Consider the following 24,154-nt stretch of genomic DNA (forward strand, 5'->3'; position numbering starts at 1 on the left):
TAAGAAAAAAAAATAAGGTACTTTAAGCATAATTTTCTGTTTGTAAACAGAAAACCCATAGGTGTACTAATTCATGGGGGGGCGGAATCAGGCTTAATATTACATTTTCCCTAGATATTCTCTATAAAATCCTCAGAAATGATATAGTGTGTGAGAAGACAGCAGTTACATATGTACAAAAGAGAAAAAACATTCCATACTTGCAACTGTCTCATCTGCACTTTAAACAGAGTTGCCCTCTAGCTCGCGCTTGTCCAGCTGGCAATTAAATCCCTTTCTCTTCCAATCTTACTTTGATGCAGTTATTTGAAACACATACTGTACACGTGTGGTTTTGTGTTCTTAATGCTTACCATATAATAATGTCCTTGGCATAGCAACAACTCAGTCTGATCAATATTCAGTATATATTACTTCTTTCTCTTTGCTATGGTGGACTTTATTCATGACTAAATGAACTTCCCTTCACAAAAGGGTAATTTCCTTGCCTGAAAATGCAGTTTCTTGATTTCAGATTCACCAATCTGAACTGATGGGTTTACCTGCAGCTGGTAGCCAGATGGCAATAGCCAACAGAAAAGTGAACTTTCTGCATCTTCAGACTCCTGCTTCCTCTGGCTCATTGTTCTCAGCCCCTGGAGACGCTTCCAAAGTTGAACTGTTCTCAGTGTTCACAGAAACATGCAGCCCGTCCGTGTCATCTGGTAAAAGTGTTAATATTCTTCCAGATGACAGCCCTGTGTTTTTCCTCAGTTGTGGATAATGGCAGAATAAGCTCAAATTTTAAATCAATAGTGAAGAATCTGAACAAAGTCTGTTTTAAATTCACAATGTGAATCATGTAGCTAAAGTGTTCTTGAAGCCTTAAGCCCTATTTAAGTAACTTCCAAGACCACAGATAGATGGTTTTCAGAGTGGAAAACGCCAAGACAGGAGCACTCTTCCAATATCCTGGCAATCCTTGATCAATTCCTTTTTTGAAGGAATCCCGACATTATTGCCTACAGCAGTAGCATGCATACCTTCTTGGTTGAAAACCACCTGCAGACACACACCCCCCCCCCCCGAAATCACATGAAAATATAATAAAGAAAGGCAAAAGTTGAGGTTGCAGTTGCCTTTTCTGAGAAAGTGCCTTTTAGAAATGACCCAGCCTTTATTTGACAACAGCATGACATCTAAAGTCTTAAAAAGTAAAACATCTAGTGTTCCTTGAGGTTGAAAGAACCTGGATATACTTAAGTTCTCCAGAATATAATAGATTTGTTTATGATAAGGAGGTCTTTAAATTTAGCTACAGAGTATTCATACTACATGGATGTCTAATTTAAAATATTGAACCGGTTTGGTTTTTCAGGTAATTACTTTTGCCTGCTTTGGACTTTTCCCATACTGAACACTAGAAGTAGTATTTCTCCATATCAATTGCACTAAATTCAGGTGTCATTCTGCAGAACTGAAAAGCTGCAATGAGTATTACCTTCATCATTATACATAAGTAAATCGTCTATAAGTACTTTAGAAAGGTATAATGAAAGAATTATAAAATATTAAAATAGATGTAGTGCAACAGAATAAATTCTGCCTCTTTAATAGTAAGATTCTTTTTACAAAGCCAGCAAAATAGCAGGTATAAGAAAAAAGCTTACAATTTTCTAAAATATTCGTGATAAAGATACTTACAGATCTACAAGTTAGATATCATGGGAAGAGAGTCTTGCCACTGGGCCACTGACTAGAAACCCAGAAATAAGCAGAAAGGGGGGGGGGGAAGATTTCGAGACCATACTGGACCACTATTGAAGATTCATCAACAAACTAGAAAAGAGAAGACTGTTGAGTAAGTAAATGGACACTTCAAATAGAACATGGTCCAGCAAATGCAAAGGAAAGCACCACTGAAGGAAAAAAGCAGTATAAAAAGTTGACAACTAAAAAAGGGATTGTTTGCTTTGTATGATTGTGCAGTTTCTCCATTTTCACTAGCTGACTAGATTTGCTACTTGAATAGGATGTGATTTATCCATAGTGATTTTTTCTTCCTCCTAAATTACCAGTTTTAGTAATGTTGCCAACTCTTACACACTGTATGTGAATGCTGTAGTTACGTGTATGCAATTCAACATTCTTACATGGGTTAGAGTTGGTTCCTTCATGTGGGAAAGTCTGTATATACAACCAAATAATTTCTTTGATTTACTTTCAAATCTTTTATTTTCTGCTGCCAACCTGCCTAGCTTCACTTTTGTTTATTACATCTCTCACTTTGTTTTTTGTGTGTTGGCTACTAGTGAGTAACCTCATATCCATACATCCAAGATTGACAGAGAAGCTGTCCATTGGACATCAGCTGAGTTATCACATGGGATGGACCTGAGACCATTTCCAGGGTAACCTGATGGTTATTACCTAAATATATTCATGCAGTACTCTTTCAGCTCCTTTACGTCATTTCATACCTATGCTTATGGTATGCTGTGTGTTGTTATCTCTACGCTCTGTCAGCTCCTACCACACTAAAAGTGTGCCACAACTGCTTCCTGATGTTCTCTGCCTGTGAGATGTGGAAAAAAAATCAAGGCTTTCATTGCTGTTTTTAAAAGGACTATTTTGTGTTACATTTTTGTTTTGCTTACTCCATTCCAGTAACACGAAAATTCCAAAAATAAAGACAGAACATATTCTCCCAGGACTCCCCACCCAAAAAAAAGTTTTCTTTAAAAACCTCCTTTGAATTATGGGTGCAAGCAGACATGAAAATAGGAAGTAAAGGTCTAAAGCTAAAAAGAGAGAGCAAAGATAGATTTTATTCTTAAAACAAGGTTGCCAAAATGTGTGATGGACGGCATCCCAAAGTGGCAAGTACTTTCAAGGCAGGAAACACCGGGCAGAAGGATCTCATTCACTTGCCAACAAAAGTCTCCCCAGCACTGTCTCCTCTCCCCTAGCTTCATGGCTGGTATGGCCAGAACACCTACGTTCCCGTCAACCAATCCAACCAACGTTATCAAACCATCAGTGCTGTGGTCTTTGCTTATTGTTGCAGTGATCTGCATACATTACTCAGAGGGAAATAAATATTTCTCTCTCACTGCTGATATTTTACAGCATACCATCCAAAATCAAGCAGGCTTTTGCAGATTTACAAATTAATGGCATATGATTTTGCAAATGAAGTAACTTTTCAGTTGATATATGAAGTACTATGTACTCCAGCTCACCATATCAATTAAGTTAAACTAATTTGTATAGTAAAATCTCTTAATATAAGAACACAACTCCTGTAACTAGTTCTACCAGCAAACCTCAAAGACCACTGATGAGTAAACAGTTACAAATCATGGGAAATTATGCTTCTTGAACAGATATTGTAGTTTGTGCTATCATGTGCAAGCATGAATATATCATAAAGAGAAGGAGAATGGTCTCCCAGAGCATTTGGGAAGACGGGCCTCTCAAGGGACAGGGCCAAAAGGTCCTCCGAGTGCCTGGGATATACTAACAGCTCAAATGTAGTTCAGATGTTATCTAACCTAAAATTTGTATTTGGGTTCTCCAGATACAAAAGCCTGAACACAGTTATAGGCAAATCCCAACAATTTCCAGTGGAAAATGTTGACTTTGCAGAAACCGCATATTTCAATGAAAAGGCCCTGATGGAAAATCCTCAGCAAGTCTAGTTACAAAGAAAATGTTGGAAAGAAGGCAAAGTTTAGATTAAGATTTTTTTAATTACATGTTACAAGAAATGCTTCATGAACTTTTCAAAGCAATAACAGATTTTGTTTTATATTATGATAGCCCAATATTTTCTTTGAGTGCTTTGTACGTTGAAGCTTTTGTAGAAAAATGCCTGCTGTTTCCTGCACAGTAAATTATATTGTCAATTTTTGCCAGTGACTGTAAGGCAGCTTTACAAGGCTCCGCTGAGAGAGGCTTAAAATGTTTGGGTTTTTACCAGAACAAGTAGCACTTTGATCAGAACAGTCTATTAGGCCACTGGGCAAATCTAGTAAGCCTCAGATGGCAGATATGATGGTATCAGCAGTTATTTACCAAATGAAGGCTAGAATTTATAAACTTCCCAGTAAATACAGGAAAACCAGGACAGGACAGGACAACAGAAAAAGGTATGCTTCAAGCTAAAAGAAGCACTATTTATTTTTTTAAAGAAACCTAAACAAATGCAGGAAAAACATAATAAACAAAGTGCCCTGGCTCATTATCTGCAGTTTTAGTCTTGTTTAACTCCTGGTTCTATTCTGAAGGAAAGCCTGAGGTACTTATTAGATCATAATGTTTACAAATACAAAATTTTTATGCTTTGTGAAACTGGAAGTCAAGCACACCTCAAATGAATAGCAGATAAAACAGCAATCATAAATCTTACAATTTTCTGGGGTATGTATCTTTGCTATTTGAAAGCAATTAAAAAAAAAACCTGAAAACAACTTAAAGAATCTATATTTTGTCTCAACAGCACATTGAAATTGCCCATGAATAAATTAATCTGAAAGCATCCCCAGTTATATGAAAGTGATTTTCCCTTCACGCTGCAAGTTATCTTAAAATTACTTCCAATATTATGTTGATTCTACGGTAACAAAAGAGAAGCCAAGAAAAATACTTCAAGTATGTTCCACCATTTATTCCCTCTACAGCTACAGGTACAGTGCCCAAAGTGGTCCAAATACTTTACATTCTTGTGTATCATGATGTGCTGAAGTCATTCACAGTCCTGCCTCGTACCCTTGTTTAGGTACCTGGTTTACCTTTCAGACTAGCAGCTGGCAAACCCTTCAGCACACACAAACAGAAGAAAAACTCCACTAAAACAGGCAGAACCACCATTAGCATTAGGACATTTAAAAAGCTTAATTTCCTCTGGGTCATAAGAGATAAACATCCTTCAGAGTAGTTTTAGCACAGTGGTATAAACTAATTGTTATGCCCATTAAACCAGTGACCACAAAATACATGTTTTGTATGAATTTAAAAGACACTAAATTTACCCAAATAGGGATTAATTTAAAATGGTAAATTGCTCATTTCAATATGGAATGATCAGGAATGTAACTGCTGTTGCAAACAGTTAAGAGCTATTTAGATCTGAATATCTGAATATATCGTGAGCCTGTCTCAAATTTGGGTAACCGAGATCACTGTTCAATGGAATAAAAGATGTTCCATTCTTTCTATAGTCTTTTTTGTTTACAGCCACACCAACAAAAAAAAAAAGAGCCTAAAATGTTAAAAATTCCTATAGTTAATTGGTTTAGTTTTTCAGGTCTCAGTTTTAAAAATTGACAAAAAATATGCTCAATATGACAACAAAGCTTTTTCCAGCTTGTTATAACAGGAACCGAGAGCTACTATTCAAGAAAGCTTTTTACTTAAAAGTGGAAGATAATTTGTAAGCTTCAAAGTTTTTCATTCTTAGTTTGATCTTCTTTCATATATACTACATCTCTTTCCTTACAGTGTCTGGCATTCAGGTTCTGCCCTGTGACTGACAGAATAACTCTAGTGCCCCCTTCCCTTTTTCCCATTTACATCTCTTTTTACAGGTAAGACCATTTTGCTAACTTGATTGTGACATGCATTAGAAATCCAGAATTAAATTCCTTTTTAGATATATTTGGTGTATATAGATATATATTTGTGTATAGCAGATATATATTATATACCTGAATCTTAGTCTTCCAATTATATATTCTGATTTATACAATTGCATGACAATGAAAAATATTTTCTCTCTAGATATATAGCTATTTTTTTAGAAAAACAGAAACATGTAGTGCTCTCAGACAATAGCAATACTTCCAGATTTATAAACCCCCTGAATTACTCTATAAAGACATCTCTCTCAATTGCACTGGTGCCTATCTGATGCATCATAATTTAAAACATTTTTGCTGGTATTTTCAAAATTTTGTACAACTCCCCTCTTCACATACATACTGTTTGCTGTCACGTAAGTTCCTTAAATTTCTCCAAATTATAAACCATTAAAGCTGAGAATACTTATTTCTTTATGCTATTATTCATATTTTTTAAAAAAAGCACACACAGGAGTGTCTTCTCTTAAATCAGAAGCATCATTTGCTCATGTACAGACTCACTATACAGTCTAATCTTCATGTTATAAACAAAACCAATAAAGCCTCATGTAAGAGAGATGTTTAGTGTTACGTCAAGCTTCACATGTTGTGTATTTACAATATACATTAGGTAACCTTAATCTTGTCATTAGTCAAGGAAGCTAGAGGACATTTCTTCCTTTCTTTGACACATGGAAAACGGTATATTCATAGAATCATTTAAGTTGGAAGAGAACTTGAAGATCATCAAGTCCAAGTGTTAATCCAGAACTGCCAAGTCCATCACTAAGCCATGTCCCTAAGCACCACGTCTACATGTTTTTTAAACAACTCCAGGGATGGCGATTCCACTACCTCCCTGGGCAGCCCGTTCCAATGCTTTAACATCCTTGCAGTGAAGACATTCTTCCTATTATCCAATCTAAACCTCCCCTGGTGCAACTTGAGGCCATTTCCACTTGTCCTGTTGCTTGTTACCTGGGAGAAGAGACCGACCCCACCTGCCTACAACCTCCTGTCAGGGAGCTGTGGAGAGCAGTAAGGTCCCCCCCTCCTTTTCTCCAGGCTAAACCACCCCAGTTCCCTCAGCTGCTCCTCATCAGACTTGTGCCCCAGACCCTTCCCCAGCCCCGCTGCCCGTCTCTGGACACGCTCCAGCCCCTCTGCGTCCCTCCTGCAGTGAGGGGCCCAGAACTGAACACAGGATCGAGGGGCGGCCTCAGCCGCACCAAGTACAGGGGGACGATCGCTGCCCTTGTCCTGCTGGCCACGCTGTTTCAGATACAAGCCAGGATGCTCTGGGCCACCTTGGCCACCTGGGCACACTGCTGGCTCGTGTTCAGCCGGCCATCAGCCAGCACCCCCAGGGCCTTTTCTGCCCGGCAGCTTTCCAGCCGCTCTGCCCCAGCCTGTAGCCCTGCCGGGGGCTGTTGTGTCCCAAGTGCAGGACCCGGCACTGAGCCGTGTTGAACCTCATACAACCGGCCTCAGCCCATCGGTCCGGCCTGCCCAGACCCCTCTGCAGAGCCTCCTGCCCCCCAGCAGATCAACACTCCCCCACAACTTGGTGTAATCTCTAAACTTACTGAGGGTGCATTGAATCCCCTCGTCCAGATCATCGATAAAGATATTAAACAGAACTGGCCCCAGTACTGAGCCCTGGGGAACACCAATGCTTATTATGTAAGTTCCTCATTAAGTTTCATTCAAACATATAAAATCATATAACTTCAATGTAAGTCCATTGACAAAATTGGAATATAAAACCCAAATCTTGAAAACACAAACCATCTTCTAAATGCTTCCTTCATAAAGTAAGCTTGAAATAGGGCTAAAAATAATCTAATTCATGGTTTCACCTCATGAATTATAAGCCTTAAAAAGTTACTCCAGAAAAAAACCAGGAGTGGGTGCAGTACCCACTCACATGCAGGTGAGGAATTACCACCTTCAAATACAGCCCATTGGCCTGAATTATACAGAATAAAACCTTACAGACAGCAACACAATCCTCCCTCCATTCCTCATTCACGTCAGGTTATAAGCAGACACACCACACTACCTAACACTCATAATGGAATCGGTGGTAGCACTACACAGATTATCTAATATGCAATTAATTTAAAGCACCAGGTCCTATGTTGGAAAAAAATGGAAATTATTAAAAAAAATTCAAAACATCCATCAGAAGAAAGGCCAGTAGGTGAGGTCTGTGCTCCGCAAGCTTTACACAGGTGCATCAGCCTCGTGTGCCTTGTAAGACCTGAGCAGAAGCGGGGAAGACCTGGAGGTGCTGCCAGCACACAGGCTTTCCACAGCCCGTCCCGCTGCAAGGCAGAAAAGGTCGGTGAGCGCTGCTGCTACAATACCCAGCAAACAGAGACAGCAGTGGAAGACAGAAATTTCCCATTCAGAAATCTAAATTATATTTACAGAGAGCTAGAGCAGGCAGATCCAAGCCTGATCTGCCAGCACTTCAAATCACCCAAGCACACCCTTGCTTGCTCCAAACACCATTCAGACCAGCGCCACGCAGCACTGCCCACAGGATGCCCTGGTGCCCTGGTTTCAGCTGGGGTGGAGTTAATTTGCTTTTTAGTAGCTTGTGCAGTGCTGTGTTTTAGATTTGGTGTAAGAACAATGTTGATAGCACACTGATGATTTTGGTTCTTGCTGGTAATGTCTGTAAAAAGTCAAGGACTTCTCAGTTCCTTGGGCCCTGCCAGTGAGAGGGCTGGAGGGGCACGGGAAACTGGGAGGGGACACAGCCAGGGCAGCTGACCCAAAATAGCCAAAGGGATATTCCATACCATATGACGTCATGCTGAGTATATAAGTTGTGGGAAGAAGGAAGCGGGGGGCATTTGGAGTGATGGTATTTGTCTTCCCAAGTAACGGTTACGTGTGACGGAGCCCGGCTTTCCTGGAGATGGCTGAACACCTGCCTGCCCATGGGAAGTACCGAATGAATTCCTTGTTTTGCTTTGCTTGCATGCACGGCTTTTGCTTTACCTATTAAACTGTCTTTATCTCAACCCACAGGTTTTCTCAGTTTTACTCTTCCAACCCTCTCCACCATCCCACTGTGGGGGGAGTGAGCGAGCGGCTGCGTGGGGCTTAGTTGCCAGCTGGGGTTAAACCATGGCACCTGGCCTGACTATGAATTTATATAACTTTGTGGTTTATACTTTTAATGTATCTTTAAGGTATATATTTTATTGCAACTTAATAAAACCAACCAACCAAAATCCCCACATACCTCACAGCTTTAGGAAACACAAGCACAGAAATGTAAGTTTCAGTACATCGAGTTCTGGTTATTTACCTCATTCTAACTTTGACATGCTAAACTTGAGCTGTTTCTTAACCAACTCAGCAGACCTTTTAAACTTGCATACACATACCCTGGAAGTGTAAGCATTTATTAACAGTTATCTTCCTCAACTGATTGCAAACATTTGATCACATACTTGCAGTTATGATGGAAAAGACCTGAAGATAGATACATTGCTTATATACATTGCTGTACTTGCACTCTCTAAATAAGAGATAACAAGATGCATTTCAAAGAGCTAATTTCTGGTCTGCTTAAAATTCAAATACTGCATTCAACTGGGTTTGGGTTCTAAGGTATGGAAATACTGTTCTACTTGTTGGTATCTTTAACAAGGTAGAGCAGGATTACAGAATGTAAACTGTAAGTCTTTATTCAACATTGGAAATTTAGAATAGATGCAGCTGGCCTGCATCCATGGGACTCGGCAATTATATTTTAAATCTAGAATGCAAATGCTGTATCTCACACGCAGATGAACAAATTCACTTGATTTCCCAGAGCTACATGCTCTGTTCTACTTCCAAAGCTCTGATTTAATTAGAAAAGATAAACCCCAACCACTGCTAGTTCATATAATTATGGTAAAGGATGCCACATTTTAGAGCAGGAAAAAAACCACAGTGTCACTGGATATTGCATCCAGTTTTTAAAAGACCAGAAATGTCCAATTTATTTTTTTCCAGAAGAAAATGCACCTGACAAAACCTTGGCATGACTTTCAGGGCATTTTGAAAATCTCAAGTCTCATAAATGTAACTGTCTCAGAAAAAATTTCTTCTTTAAAAACAAATCTCTATGAATGAAAATCATGAACACCAGATTTGTCAAAGCTTTACTCATCAGATGCGAACACCCAGAAATATATTCAACAAACAATTCTGTAACACAAAATGAAAACATAGAAATATTCATCTAATCAGAGAGTTGCTGGAAACCTCTCCCAGCATTTTTTGGCATGTTAACCAAACCTGTGAAGATATAACCACCTTGCTAAACCTGTCCCTTTACACCACCAAACTTGGGGAGGCGGTGATGTAGTGTAGTAAACTAATCCTAACCATCCTTCATTGTGCCATGAACATTAAAGCAGAGCTGCAGGGAAGTGGAAGCTCTCCTGCTGGCTCCAGCTAACCCTGCAGTTATAAGCCAGGTCAGGAAAGCCACCTTAAAGTCAATCCCAAATCAAGCCACATACAAGTTTTTAGATAAGGCCTATGCAACATGATTGGAAAAGATGGATCAATTAGCCCAAGCAATTTCAGATGTGTGGGAAAGAGTCGTTCCAGACATCATTTTGCCCCAGGAATCTAGAAGGAAAGAAACAAAGAAACCCTCTCCAGCCATCAATCTAATAGTGAAGGGCTAGAAAATCTTATGCAACGTACAGCATAATCTTAGATACAGCTGACGAGACTCGATGGCATCTCTGGGGGAGAAACGGAAATACTGAGTCCCAGCAATTTTCTTCCTTTCCTTTTCTGCCCAAGACAGAGCAGGGGAAATCAACAGACGAATCTCAAGTAAACAGCCTCTGACTGAATGCAGTACACTTGCCTGGTCAACATGATGGAGGAGGGAGCCATGATAATTTACCATCTCTCCCAGGCATATTTGCCATGAGATGGCAGGTGGAGAAGAAAATGGATAGGCAAAAATATCACGCATACTGTCAGTCCTTTCCCCCAGCTCACACAAACACCTGCAAGGCATGCAGGGCAGGGAAACATGAGTGCCTTGTGCAGGGTTAGGCAGTCTGGCCATGCAGGCTTGGTACCCTGCAGCCAAAATAAGACAATTGGTAAGTTACTGCAGTTGTTCAATCATATTAACCATGCCGAGGTGAAGGCACTTGTTTCCCTGAAATCCCACTAAGATTATCACATTGCATTTAACCACTTCCAAGGAACAGACAGCAAGAGTGAGTGAATGGAGGAGAGAGGGAAGGAAAGTAAGACAGCAAGGAGAGGGGGAGAGAAAGAGAAAGCAAGAAAGGGAGAGGGAGAGATGCAGTTGTGACAAACGAGCTATCTTCATACTCAATCCACTAAAGCTTCAGAAGTATAAAACATGCATGGACAGTCACCAAGGAAGTACCTACAGTGAAGCTTAGGATCTCTGCAATTTGATGCAGCAACAGTTCCTCTTGTAATACACCACTGGCATCACTTACCATTTCAGAGAAAAAATGCTTGTCACTTTGCAAACTATGGAAACTTTTTTGCAAACTGCAAAAAACCTTTACAAAGGAAGCATAATTGATCTTCAAAATTTTGTATCACTTTGAAGATATCATAGCGTCTTATGTTTTGAGATCACTCTTTTACAGGGAACGTAAAGAAGAAACTGTCTTTAAAAGGGCTCCTGACCACTCTTCAGTTTTCCTCTAAATTTATCAACTGCTGCATTAATTACCATTGCAACACGGCCCTAGAGCACTAACATCTCCCTTCTCTTTAGAGTTGAAAAATAATGGGATAGCGTGCATTAACAATGATAAACAGGGAAGGTTCTGACTGGATATAAGGAAACAGTTTCCACTAGGAAAATAATTAGGAATTGGAAGAAGCTGCACAGAGCGTTTGTGGAATGTCTGTTCCCGGGCATTTTCAAGGTCTGATGGGAGAAAGCCCTGAGCAACTTGCTCGGAACTCAGTGTTGACCCTGCTTCGAACAGCGTGTTGGACTAAACAATCTTCTTCCAGCCTGAGTGGTTCAATGGTTCTATAGTCTACTGTCCGATAAAAGCTACCAAGTTCCCCAAAAGCACCACAGAGAACCCCAGGAGTTTTGCAGAAAATCTTCAAAATATATTTTTTTTTTTTAAATAACATCCATCAGGAATTTTGTCCCAAGTACCAGGTTGTGCTATTTATATACATGGTGCAATCAAACCAGTGGCATCACTGACAAATTCTTAGTAAAAGCACATTTGTAATAAATTTATGAAGCACATGTAATGAGAGTTAGCAAAAAGCCAAAAAGCCCCCAAAGTACGTACTTTTTGGAATATCCATTGTGAGCGAGTGATGGCTTTCCACTGAATTCCTTTTATAAAAATCAGTAACACCATAACAATTTATGGGCAACATAAAATGTGTTTCTTCATAACAGCTATTTCTGATTAACACTGCATCCCTTCTTAAAAGTACACATACTCATTAAAGCGGACAACCCCACACACAGCCCGAGGAAGCAGATGCACACACCCATGCAGAAAGTACTTTGTAGGTGCAACACATCCTCACCTTGAGATTGGGTTTTGAGAGGAGTTTCAACAGTTCTCTGATCTCACTGCTCAGTGGCTTGCTCTGCAGCTCCTCAGCTAGCTGGGTGGGAGATGGAATCAACACAAAGACCATTAGCAAAGCGTTGTTTTAACCAGTGCATCAGTGACAACCCAGAATCTACCTTGTTCAAGGTTATTACTTTCCAGCGTGTTCAAACAGAAGCCAGCATGAAGGAAAACACCATCAATCACCATGCTTCTTTTTCTGGCCCTCGGTGGACCAGGTTTAAGCCAGGCCTTTTGGCTCAGTTTAACACAAGTAATCATTTCTGGCAAGCGTGCAGCCAGATCACATTCTGATTTATAACGATGGGGGCAAATCCCAGCACTTCATTTAAGTGAATGGTCCTTTGCGTGCAGACAAAGGACTGCTTGTAAAAATGACTGGATCAAACTTTGACACCGTCTATAAAAAACAGTTTTGAATGAGGTGGTGAAATCCACACCGCTTCCAAAAACCCACAGTAGCTGTGCTGTTTAGGACTGGGATAAGCAAGCAAAGTGCCCCTACAGTGCAAGCAATCTGAACCTTTTATTATGTTTACACATACACTGGAAAGAGCTTGTTAAATGTGAAGTGGGTTAATCATAATATAGTTTATAACAGGTCATCAGCAATTCAAGTCCCCAAAACACACAAACGATGTCATAACAACAAGATCAGTAATTTATGTTTCGTTATACTACAAAATTGTGGTTTGGTGAACAATAGAGCAGCAGTCTAATGTTTAATCCCATGGCTATTTGGCTCATGTCTTGAGTTTTTCTTATCATGACATTCTCAACTAATTTGGACTCAAGAGGCATATTTTACTGCAGGATTTCAAACTTGAACTATTTTTCCAGAAGAAGGAAAAGCTAAAACATATTTCACAACACTGAACTTTAGTTTAAAATTCTGAAGCTACATGGCTCATAATCCAAAACGTGATTTCAGATAATCACTTATTTTCTTTGCATTAAATCAGTATCATAAAAATGTCTAAAAGAAAGATTGGTTATTTGCAGCAAGTAATTTTATTCGTCTAGCCCAATTTTAAATTTGTAGTTTCATTTTGTATAAATTCTAAAGATACATGACTAGAAGTATATTTTGCATAATTATACATAATAGACAATTCTAGAAGTAATTATAGGCATCAGACATGGATTTAATACTTTTTTTTAGACCTTCGAATTAATACAAGGATAATAGGACTGAAACAAAAATTCATGACCTACAGTCCCACAGCCTTTTGGCTATAATTCATAGATAAAAACATCCACCAAATACATCAAAGCTAATTTTAACAATATTTGTGCCTTAATACCAAAAGATTAGAAAGTTATATCTGTAGAAAAGGCCAGAATGAAATATTTTAGGCACATAAAGCCAAATATTGAAGTAATCTGACAGTAATCTAGTCTGCATGTTCTACAGAAAAGTTCTGCAAAACAGAAAATAATTTGATAGGCATGACAGCAGGTATATGACACAGGTTCCCCTCAGTTCTTTTCATTCTCTAGCTAGTACTGCTCATCGCTAGAGAATAAAATTCTATTCATTCGTGTTTTACTGATGAAGACTACTAATCACTCAGTGACAATGACTTCAGCATTCTTCTCTCAGATGAATTGTGCACGAACATCTATTAACTTCAGAATCAGCATTCGCTTTGGTGGTACAAATGTGAATGCAGGTACGTGATTTAAAACAGTGAGAAACAGAAATAATATTTTGTTACTGTTTTAATTTAATCTCATAATTTAGAAAATATTTGCTCAGAGATAAAACAATTGAAAATTTGTTTTCACTCGCATAATTCACAAGAGTTTTCCAAATATTTCCATAAAAGTCTTACAGGCCCTGTGATAGAAGAGGAGGATGACAAAGTGTGATAGAGAAGGAGGAAGACCAAGCTATGTTTCCAGATAAGCAGTTACCACCAGAGCTGCTTGTTGTGCTTCTAGCAGTTTTGGAGTGAATTTTTATTTGTTGGTTTTGAAGCACCGAGATGTGTGACAGCTGCCAGCAGCAGTTACATCTCATACTTAGGGCACACTGACACTGTGCCAATCACCTCCTAAGCCAAAGACTGCATGAAAAGCTATCTGAGAACCTCTTCTATGATTCTCTGTTGAGGGACGTGTAACATTTCACCAAGTTCTTTACAAAGAGCTGCCACTATAGAGAGGGGAAGACAAAGCAAGGGAGAAAGGCAGATGTGCAGTGTCACTAGTGAGATGAGGAGCACCAGGGCTTGTGAGTTTAAAGCTTCTGAAGAAAGTTCTGAAACTTCTTTTGCCAGAACAGTCTTCCTAATAACCTAGAGGCCTTATCTGCCATGTAAACCTATACTGCCAGCAATGTTTAGATCACTTGCATGAAACCAAGAGTCCTATGCCAGACACTGCTGCTCCAAAATCAGAGGCAAACAGAATCTCTGATGGGAAATTCAGCCTAAAAGTCACTGGGGGTGAGGAAAGAGAAGGTATGGCAGCTAGGAATATGGAAGTGTTTAGAAAAGAAGCCTCACCACAACTGTTACCCCTAAAATTGCTTTAAAAAAATATCACAGGAATAAAGCCACACTCCTTAAACAGTTTTTAGTTAGGTTAGCAGCATCTCAGATCTGCGTTTTAAATCAAACAGAAAATATTCACTCGCTAATAAGGATCTCTCCTTCTTTGTTTATCTGTAGAACAGTTGCTATCACTAGGAAGACAAAAACATTAATTTAAAGCCAATTGAAATAGAAGTGTGCTTTATATTACTTACTTACTCTTAAATCCCTGAAGCTGACAGCTAATCAGACAAACATGCCAAAAATTGAATAGCACTTTAATCCTGGAAATTCATGGGGTTTGGAGTTACAAAGCCCACTGCATGTCTATTACCTTCCTCAAAGTTTGCTGGTAACTATTGAAACACGAAATCCTGCAATGTGCTAGCCTGACGTCAGCTGCCAAAGGACATCCTCATTCTATGGGACGATGCCCATAAAACCAGCTGTTCAGCTACACATAAGAAAAAATGAAGAACAGCACAAAGATCTTTAAAAAGAAGCTGTGCTTAAAAAGTAGGCAGATGTCTAGAGATATTCATGTCACAACATGCACATATTTTTAAAATACTATCATATATACACAATAATAAATTCACATAAGGTTAAAACCCCCAACCTCTCAACTGGGGAGTGACAAAGTACTTTAATTTGGGGATTTCCAGAAGTATACGTTTTAAATGGGGCTGAAAACAGAATGAGATTGCTCAGCATTTCTGAAAATATCAAGAACTAAGTTTTGTATCCAAAAATAAGAAACGATTCTCATAAAGAATTTTAAGCCAGAGATCCGTAACACAAATGTTAACAAGGATTATTAATATGTCACCAAGAACTTAATGAAGAGAATTTCAACCAGCTTTCTAATTTTCAAAATTACTATCAACATTATTCAAAGCTACTTGAAGGTTAAAAAAATATTACTAATATATGCCTGATATCAAAGCTAATGCATTGTTGTATTTGGTATGTTACAGGATATAGCTCTCCTACTGAAACATGACTAAATTACATTACATCCTTTTTTCAACAGACTTCAAATATGTTTAATTTAGTTTTTCATTAAAATTTTACCATTTTCAAATCACAACATCTAAGCATTTGTAAAGTTTAAAAATCAAATGCTATTAATTATATAAAAAATAGTTAAGATTTTAAAACATCTATAAAGTATGTGAAGTTTCAAACATGCCATATTTGAAACGGATCCTAACACATACTGCCTTTTCCAAAAAACAACCTGAGATCATCAATTGCAACACAGATTTCTGGATTTCACCTAAACCACAGTTTATTAAACATTTCTCTATCCTGGCCTACCTCAGGTTCAGTCATAGTTTATACAGGTGTGTGCACAATTCATCTGAATCCTAGAATTAACCAAATAGCAAGAAATGGCAGGTTGGATTTTTTTCTTTAAAATAAAAATTATAGTAACAGGAAATTAACTACTCCATCAATGCCGACCACTTTTACAATTTATTTTTTGGTTATGAAGGTAATTTGGAAAGCTCCAATATCAATAAATCACTAGTGTACTTTTTGTTCAATAGTTTTTGATATTTTCTTTTAAACAAACCTCCTTCCTAGGCATTTCATATGCTTCATTTCTGTAGTGTTATCTGTCATTTTTCATGTTCTGTCAGCAGTGCTGCTATCTCATTTGTCTTTATTTTTCCAAAGCATTCCTCTTGTCTGTGACTTTCTCAAAACACCAATAGTTGACAGCTTTTTCCCCTCCCAGTAGAGTTCGAACCTGTAATTTCTATTACGTAGTTACTAAAGCAGAACAAGAGGCTATCTAGATGCAATGTTTTTATAACAGGCAAGTGAATAAAAATCAAAGTAGTATCAGCAACAAGCCCGGTGATGACAGCACCTTTGGAAACATTTGCAGCTTCTTATGATTTCAGCTCAGAGGATTATATTCATATGTTTGCACTATGAGGAGTTCTGCTTGCAGACAGTTTTTTGGGAGACTTGGTACCAGTGATCTCAGCAGGGGACACTTACATCATCTGCCAAGGCTGCTGCACCGTGGAGTATGGGCACCGGGTTCTGTTTCTCATAATAATGCAGTTTTTCATGAATCTGGAAGACAATAGCACAAAGTGGTAAGTTTATTTAGCAGCATGAGAAATGGTACAAAATGACCCTGTTGAGCTAACTGATCTGTTGAGTGTCTGTAACTAAAGAAACATCCTTATAGTCACCTACAGGCAGCAATCATGTAAATGTAATTCATCATCATCCTCTGTTGAAGTGCTAAGAATATGAAATCAGATGGAAAAAATGCTCAGTATGTAGACCAACCCACAGAAAAACTAAACATTTGTGATTTTTCACTCCTGGCTTTCTCTGTCCATATTTCTAACATATTGCTTTAAGTATCAATTACATTTTATATTGCTGCTGAAAACACAAAGCATAAAGTGTTTATCCCCAAGACAGATATAAAAAACCCTGTAAATTATGATTTACGAAGTGAAATAATAGCCTGCCACCCACATCTTGACAGACAGCTTGGTGGAGCGGCTGCCGTCATTAAAATAATTCAGAAACAAGGGCAAAGTAGTGCTAACATGAATTCTAACACATCTGAAAGAAAAAGGCAGTCCTTCAGCAAATTAAAGTCATTTAGGAGCATTTAAATTTTTTAATGGGGAGTTACCAACATTAAAAATGCAGCACACTTTGGTTCTTTTTTGAAAGAAAGGATACACTATCATTTAAATATCCAGCCTCTTCCCTCCTCCGCAAGTTAAGCATTTCAAAATTTAGTTTTTTCCAGTGTGAAAGCTTTAAAGAGCCAAAATATTTTAAAGCTTCTAACAACTATCTTAAAAATTATTTCAGAATGGCATAAAGTAGTATATTAAACATTCAATTTTATATACCTTATTTTCCTGAAGATACACAATGTACAAATATTAATTACAATTTTTAAAAAAGACAACAACAGTAGTCTAAACCGATACAAACACACCCCATTCTTAGATTTCTGCTTTAGTTCTGCTGCTGTGAAGGAGGCGTGAACTCCAGATGGTTGGAGGAGTTGCAGATGGAGCTAAATTGGGGACTTCTGTGCTTGGCAAGGAGGGGGAGACAAGGTCTGGCAGACACCACAGGGTGCAGAACTTGGCTGAGGAGCCCCTCACATCCTTGGGGTACAAGAAACCCAACCATACCCTACTGCTCCCTGGCATATTGCTGGGGGAGGAATGGGACAGACACTAGGCACCACGGACAGCTTCAAAGAGCAACCAAACCAGTGGTCTTTGCACACTGAAAATGTTTGCAGTTGACTGACTGGACCATATATGTTTTGCACTGTCTGTTCCCTCCAGCCTTCCCCGCTATTCCCCATTTGCTTTTCTCCACTTACTTTTACCCTGGCAGCACTTGTTCCTCTCATGGCCCAGGAGTCCCGCAGCCGCCTCCTCAGGTCTTTCTTTTGAATTTAAACCGAACTCCTAACAACTACACCCATAACAAACTAATGCCATGTCAACAACACTTGTGCTTGCCATTTTTCCCATCTTCTGCTGTGCTTCATAAAACTTTTGAAGTCCATGTCTGTTTTTACTCGTTTAGGCTATAAGTTCTCTGAAGACCATACAATACTCTGTTAATGCAACGTGGCACAGCAAGATGTAAGTCTTAGTCGATTCTTTCATCATTTCTGTAATCTTAAGATAATTCCTGTATGTTGTTGCTTAAAGGATATCGGAGTTCTGAAACGTCAAGGTAAAGCATGAAGACACCACAGTTGCTCAGTTGCTGAGTTGTAAAATTATTTGTTCTGAATAGCAAGTATCTGTTCCTCATCTGGAAACTAAATGCAAAGCACTACTATCTACAGAACATGAGTCTGAATTTTACATAGCTCATGTAGACATTGTTTACTCAGCAAAGATTAAACTATACTGGATGTCACCAAAAGTCTTAAGTGATCAGACAACCTCGTATTTTTAGATCACAAAATGCAGAAACTAAACAAACCAAGGAGCTGCAGCTCCCATTTGCTTAGACTGTGAACTTGAATAACTAAAAGCTATACTGTATCAAAAAGCTCAAATCCATCATTTTTTGATTGCTTTGGCCAACATCTTGATTTTATCCAGGCTGAGCTTCTGTCAGCTCTGAGGTTAAATGCTGATGCCCATGCTATCTTCTACTTTCTCAGAAAAAATAGAAGCGCTGCTGCCAGTCAAGCTGGTTTTACACTAAACAACCCGCAGGTGTGTTTACCAGTGAAATCAAAAGAGAAAAAGAAAAAGAAAAAAAAAGCTGAGACATTCTTACATAACCAATCTTTGAAAAAATGTTATAAAATTCTTAATTCATGCAACAAAAAATAGGGTTTAAAGAGTAGGTACTGTGTAACTAACAAGTTATTGGCTCTGCCCATAACCAGCAAATGGCTGAAAATAGATTTTATTTTCCTAACAATGGATATTGGAATCCAGTTAAAAAATTAAGGAAAATCATTAAGCTTTCATTTGATAACAGAGGAGTTGTAGAGAGTAATTGCCTAACCAAATCGGAAGCAAACAACAGAAAATAAGCAAGCAAGCAGGAAAATTTAACTATTACTAGACAGTTCTAGACATTAGCTTTCGCTACATCAGGCTGGAAGTTTTATTAATTTACTGTGCTGGCACAATTAGTGACTCTGGGATAAATGTTACACGCCCTATGGTAACAGACATTGCAGCCTCAGCACACTCCCACTGAAGATGCAATACAAGTCTTTTTTTTTTTTTTCTTTTTTAATTCCTCCAAAATATCTGATTTTATTTACTAGATAGCATTTTGCCTTGTTTGTTAGGTGAATATTTTTAAAACAGATTTTTATATGACAATATCTGTCTTCAATCTCTGTAATTGAAGAATTTACCCAAGAAAATTAACAAAGCACTGGTCTGTGCACAAAGCTGCAATCAATGCAAAATATGCAAATCATAAAAACGCTACTTCCTACTGCTTTCCTACAGTTACCACCTACCTCCAACTTCTGGATAACAAATGTATTCATAATGTATGCAGCACATACAGAATAGCTTCCTGAATGCAGTAAGACAGGACATTTGGTGCACTTCAACTGACAAAGCGAAAATTTCAGTGAGGCAAAAATGCATTTTCAGGCAACTTCTTCTCTCCATGTGTCTAAAAATGTATTCCAAGATGTTTTGGTCTGTAAGTTTCCCCACAGATAACATTAGGGCTAACTGGCCTCTAGTTCCCCACACTGCATTTTTGGCCTTTTATGAAGATGGTACGGCACTCGCCTTTCCCTAGTCACTGGGGACTAGGTCACCTCTGTTGCCTTTCAAGGATGACAGAGTGCACTTGCAAACTCACCCGGTGGCCTTTGAATTTCCCAGACTTCAGGATGATGAATAACTCATTTCTGACAACCACCTTTAGAAAAACTACTGTGCACACAGCCAAATGTTTTGGTAACTTCTCCACATGCTGTCTTTGAGCTAATTATTTTCCCAAATCTGAAATTTATAAATCATGCTAGTATATGCACAACTAGCACCTTATTTCTAAAATTCTATTCTTACACAAGTAGAATTTGAATTGTAAATATCTAGATTCAGTGACCACACTGATGAAAATGAATACAATGTGAGCTATGCAAACACAGAAATGAAGAGCAAAAGGGGACGAGGCAGTGCAAGTACTTTGCCCCTTTACAAACCTCACTCAAGGAAATCAAACTGTAATAGAAATCAAAACCATCCTGAAACACTTTGAAAGAAGTATGAGAGTAGATTCAAAATAAAAGAGAAAGCATTTACCTACTGAAGATAAAACATTTCGTATTTGCAACCACTTGTTTGAGCTTAATTCTAAAGAATGCTATTTAATACAAAACCCAAATTTATCTTATATTCTGTGGCTATACTGGATGTCCAGTAATTTTAATACTAGTGTCTTCTCTCTAGTAGAAACGTATGGAATATATGGAGACTATATGACTATCACACTTGAAAACCAGAAAATATAGTACATCTATTTTAAGTTTTTCTGACATTGAAGTGTAAAGCTTGAACCCTGAAAATCTCTTCACAGATGAGAACAAGTATGCTAAACCAAGAGTTATATATTGTAAATAAAACATATAAAGCTGTTCTGCTGAACAGATGACTAAGTTGCTGGGGTTTGGGGTTTTGATTTTACTTTTTTTTATGACTACCTTTTCTTTTCACTGCAGGGTACTTTGGGAAGACTTACAAGGTTCTGTGAAATCTGACAATCTACTGTGAAGATATGCCCCCAAAGGGAAAAATTACAATTTGCAAGTTTATATATTTTTGGGCACATTTGTAGGCAAGGCAAATTGTTTCTGGATCTTCCCAGAGTGATTGAACTAAGCTTTCTATAGCAAAATACAGCAGAAATAAGTTTTCTGCAGTGTCCCCAGACTGGACTATTTCAAAACCCACAGGGAACTTTCTGAGTCAGAAAACCAAAAATCTTAAGCAAAGAATCCTACAAAATAAGTTTAATTTCTCCTTTTAGATTTCTTAATTTCAAAGTACAGTTCTGATCTCATATGGCTGAAAACAACACAGGGGAGGGGGATAAGCATGCACACAGAATAGTATCATCAGTTTCCAATACCCCAGCTCCTCCTGGGAAGGAATCCCCTTAATGCAAGAATAATTTTATTAGTATTAAGTGGGTTCTGGTACAGTTATGTTCACAGGACTTTTCTGAAAGGCTCTACAGAACAGTACTATACACCTACAAACTACACACCTGGCTTCAGCAACAGTAGCTTGTATCGGTATAACAGCCCAGGGTTTATCAACAATCTCTTAGAAAGTTCTCCAGCTATACAGTTTCTGAGAAATTTAAAACAGAGCTCCAAAATGGACTATTTTCATTATAAGGTGATGCCACCCAAGAAATGCAATGTCAGTCATGTTATCTCCTTTACCTGAACTTGAAGAAACGTAGTCTTCAACTGCTTGATGTACCTGAGGCTTCACACATAAGAATGGAATGTTTTTAAAGGAGATATTAAAAGTGTCAGCAAATTGAAAGTAGAGTTCCCTGTAACTGCGTTGAAAAAAAAAAGGTTACCCTCAATGCCAATGAGCTATACTAAAGATGCAGAAAACTGCTAGAATTAATGGAGTTTCAAATGTTCTGTACATCGAAGCAAAATAAATTTCCAAAACAGAGACAGAAGCCTACTTACAAGAATAATTTTGAGATGTAAATAGAACGTTAAGACTTTCGCCTTTTGGTTTTTACAGTCTTCTCCATGTCTATCTGTGATTCTCTATACCATCTATATCAGCTTTGTCCTTCTGTCTTCTCTTCCCCTCCTCTTTTCCATCTCAAAAAGTATTTTTTCAGCTTCCTGGCTTCTGCTTTCTGTTTTCTACTCTCTAAATAGACATTATTGACAATCAAAGCATTTAAGTCACCTAGATCTACCTTGCTGCCCATATGCTTATATTCACATGAATACTCTGTGGGTACATACTCAATGACTACACACCTCTCAAGTGTTTAAGCAAGTACTAAATCTAAATGTTATGTACAGAATAGGTTAAAAGAATGCTTAACCTCTGTCCTCCAGATTATTTTACTTGTTACATGGAGTGATCAATCTAAGCAAAGAAACTACACCCAACAATTAGACTACACATGAAGATGCATTGTGATGTAGTGGTCCAGTGCAAGATTTAGAGCCCACCGATAGACCTTGCTTGAAAAGTATATGCAAAAAGCATTGGTGGTAGAGAGTAAGAGGTAGCAAAATGCAGAAAGGACTCAAAAAAAACCCGTTATTAATAACCAAGAGCAGGGGAGGAATAAGCTGCCAAACAGTTAACAGGAAACAGTCTTTTTGACAGAACAACTGGCATAGGTAAAGAATAAGTGTATGTAAGAATATAACATGCAAACACTTATAACCCAAAAAACACTGTATCAACATCAGTGAGCCATACTAGTACATAAAACACAAGAAACATTACATAAATTTGTGAAAATATTCTGCCAGCCACACAGGAGTGTTACCAGCTACTCAGACATGTCAACACCTCTGGATGTTGATGTTAATGGCAATGACTCCATCCTGACAGTATGCATGGAAGAGGATCTTGTGAGAAGTTTGTACTGACCATCATTCTAAGGCAGACAGTAATTTAGTAATTTAATCTCATTTACACAGTGAGATTTGAAGATGAAAATTAGGGTTTCCATTTGATCACTAATGGTACTATCTTAACTCTGGGTTTAAACAGTGAGTTCATTGTCTAAATTGATGAACAACTTTGAGTCAAGGTAAAACAAAGTACTTTGAATAAAGAAACGATGGGCTACACTGAAACAGATGAAAATAACCATTAAAAACATTCACAAACTATAATTGCATACCATCATCTATTGCTTGATGTAGAATTTTAATTAAAAGATTGTTTAATTCCCTTCTTTTCTCCTCCCAGAACCCTACTGTAGCAAATTACAGGAACCTGAAAAATTAGTCAATTTTTTGCTTTATTTTCATTATTTAGCAGGTAAGCCTCTTTACACAGCACAAAAACATGGACTGAATGCAAAAGTACTCATTTGTTCTCAAACCTCCCTATAGTACTTATGATTGTAGCTTTGGCACACTAATCAACTTAAATATATGAATAACTGCAGTAATATGGCATGATGGACACGTGAGGTGTAGGAAAATTGAGCAGCAAACCAAATACCAACTAGTTTCAAATACCCAATGTAACATCTTAAAAACTGACTTTCTTAGAAAAAGTAAAGCCTTTAAAAATCACATTCTATTCAGATCAATTGACTTGAATTGCAGTTAGAGGCATAAAATATTGCTAAGAATTTAGCATTATGTATTTTAGAAAAGACAAACAAGATAAAAATGCATAAATCATAGCCAACTACCCAGAGGGTGCAAAGTGAATTTCATTCCCTGTAGTAACATGAAATTGCCTCAAATATAAATTAAGTGACTGCACAGTGCGGAAAGGCTTTCGAGAAAATGTTACAAGTATCAAAGCAAGCCTCTGAAGCCATAAACACAAGACATTCAGATACCTGGATTCTGGCCCAATTTTGCACAGCAAAAAGTTTCATCACAACAGATGAGCAATTCTCTTTCAAGCCCTTGTTCCAAAGAGCAGAAGCATTAAGTTCATAAGAATTCAACAGCAGGCTAATGGCAGGGAAATATTTCTGCCTAAAACGTTAAGAGTCAGTAATCAGAAGTCTTTCAGAACAAGTGTTAGATATCTTTAACAAAAGAACAAAGAACCTGCACTATAATAAAAGAATCATAAGCTTCTTTATCACTATAGCATGAAATCACTGTTAAAAAAAAAAAAAAAAAATCAGGAAGCCT

General features: G+C 38.0%; 1 protein-coding gene across 4 annotated transcripts in view; it reads right to left on the reverse strand.

Moving 5' to 3' along the window:
- The window catches only part of MPP7 (membrane palmitoylated protein 7), a 157,603-nt gene that overhangs the window by 53,567 nt on the left and 79,882 nt on the right, over nucleotides 1-24,154 (reverse strand). For all 4 annotated transcript variants that reach the window (XM_040591416.1, XM_040591417.1, XM_040591415.1 and 1 more), the window contains 2 exons: nucleotides 16,780-16,857; nucleotides 12,183-12,263 (listed from right to left, as the gene is read on the reverse strand). In XM_040591416.1, the coding sequence (XP_040447350.1) occupies nucleotides 12,183-12,263; nucleotides 16,780-16,857 (159 nt within the window). The remainder of the gene's footprint in view (nucleotides 1-12,182; nucleotides 12,264-16,779; nucleotides 16,858-24,154) is intronic.

Source organism: Falco naumanni, chromosome 4, assembly GCF_017639655.2.
Source record: "Falco naumanni isolate bFalNau1 chromosome 4, bFalNau1.pat, whole genome shotgun sequence".
NCBI lineage: Eukaryota > Metazoa > Chordata > Aves > Falconiformes > Falconidae > Falco > Falco naumanni.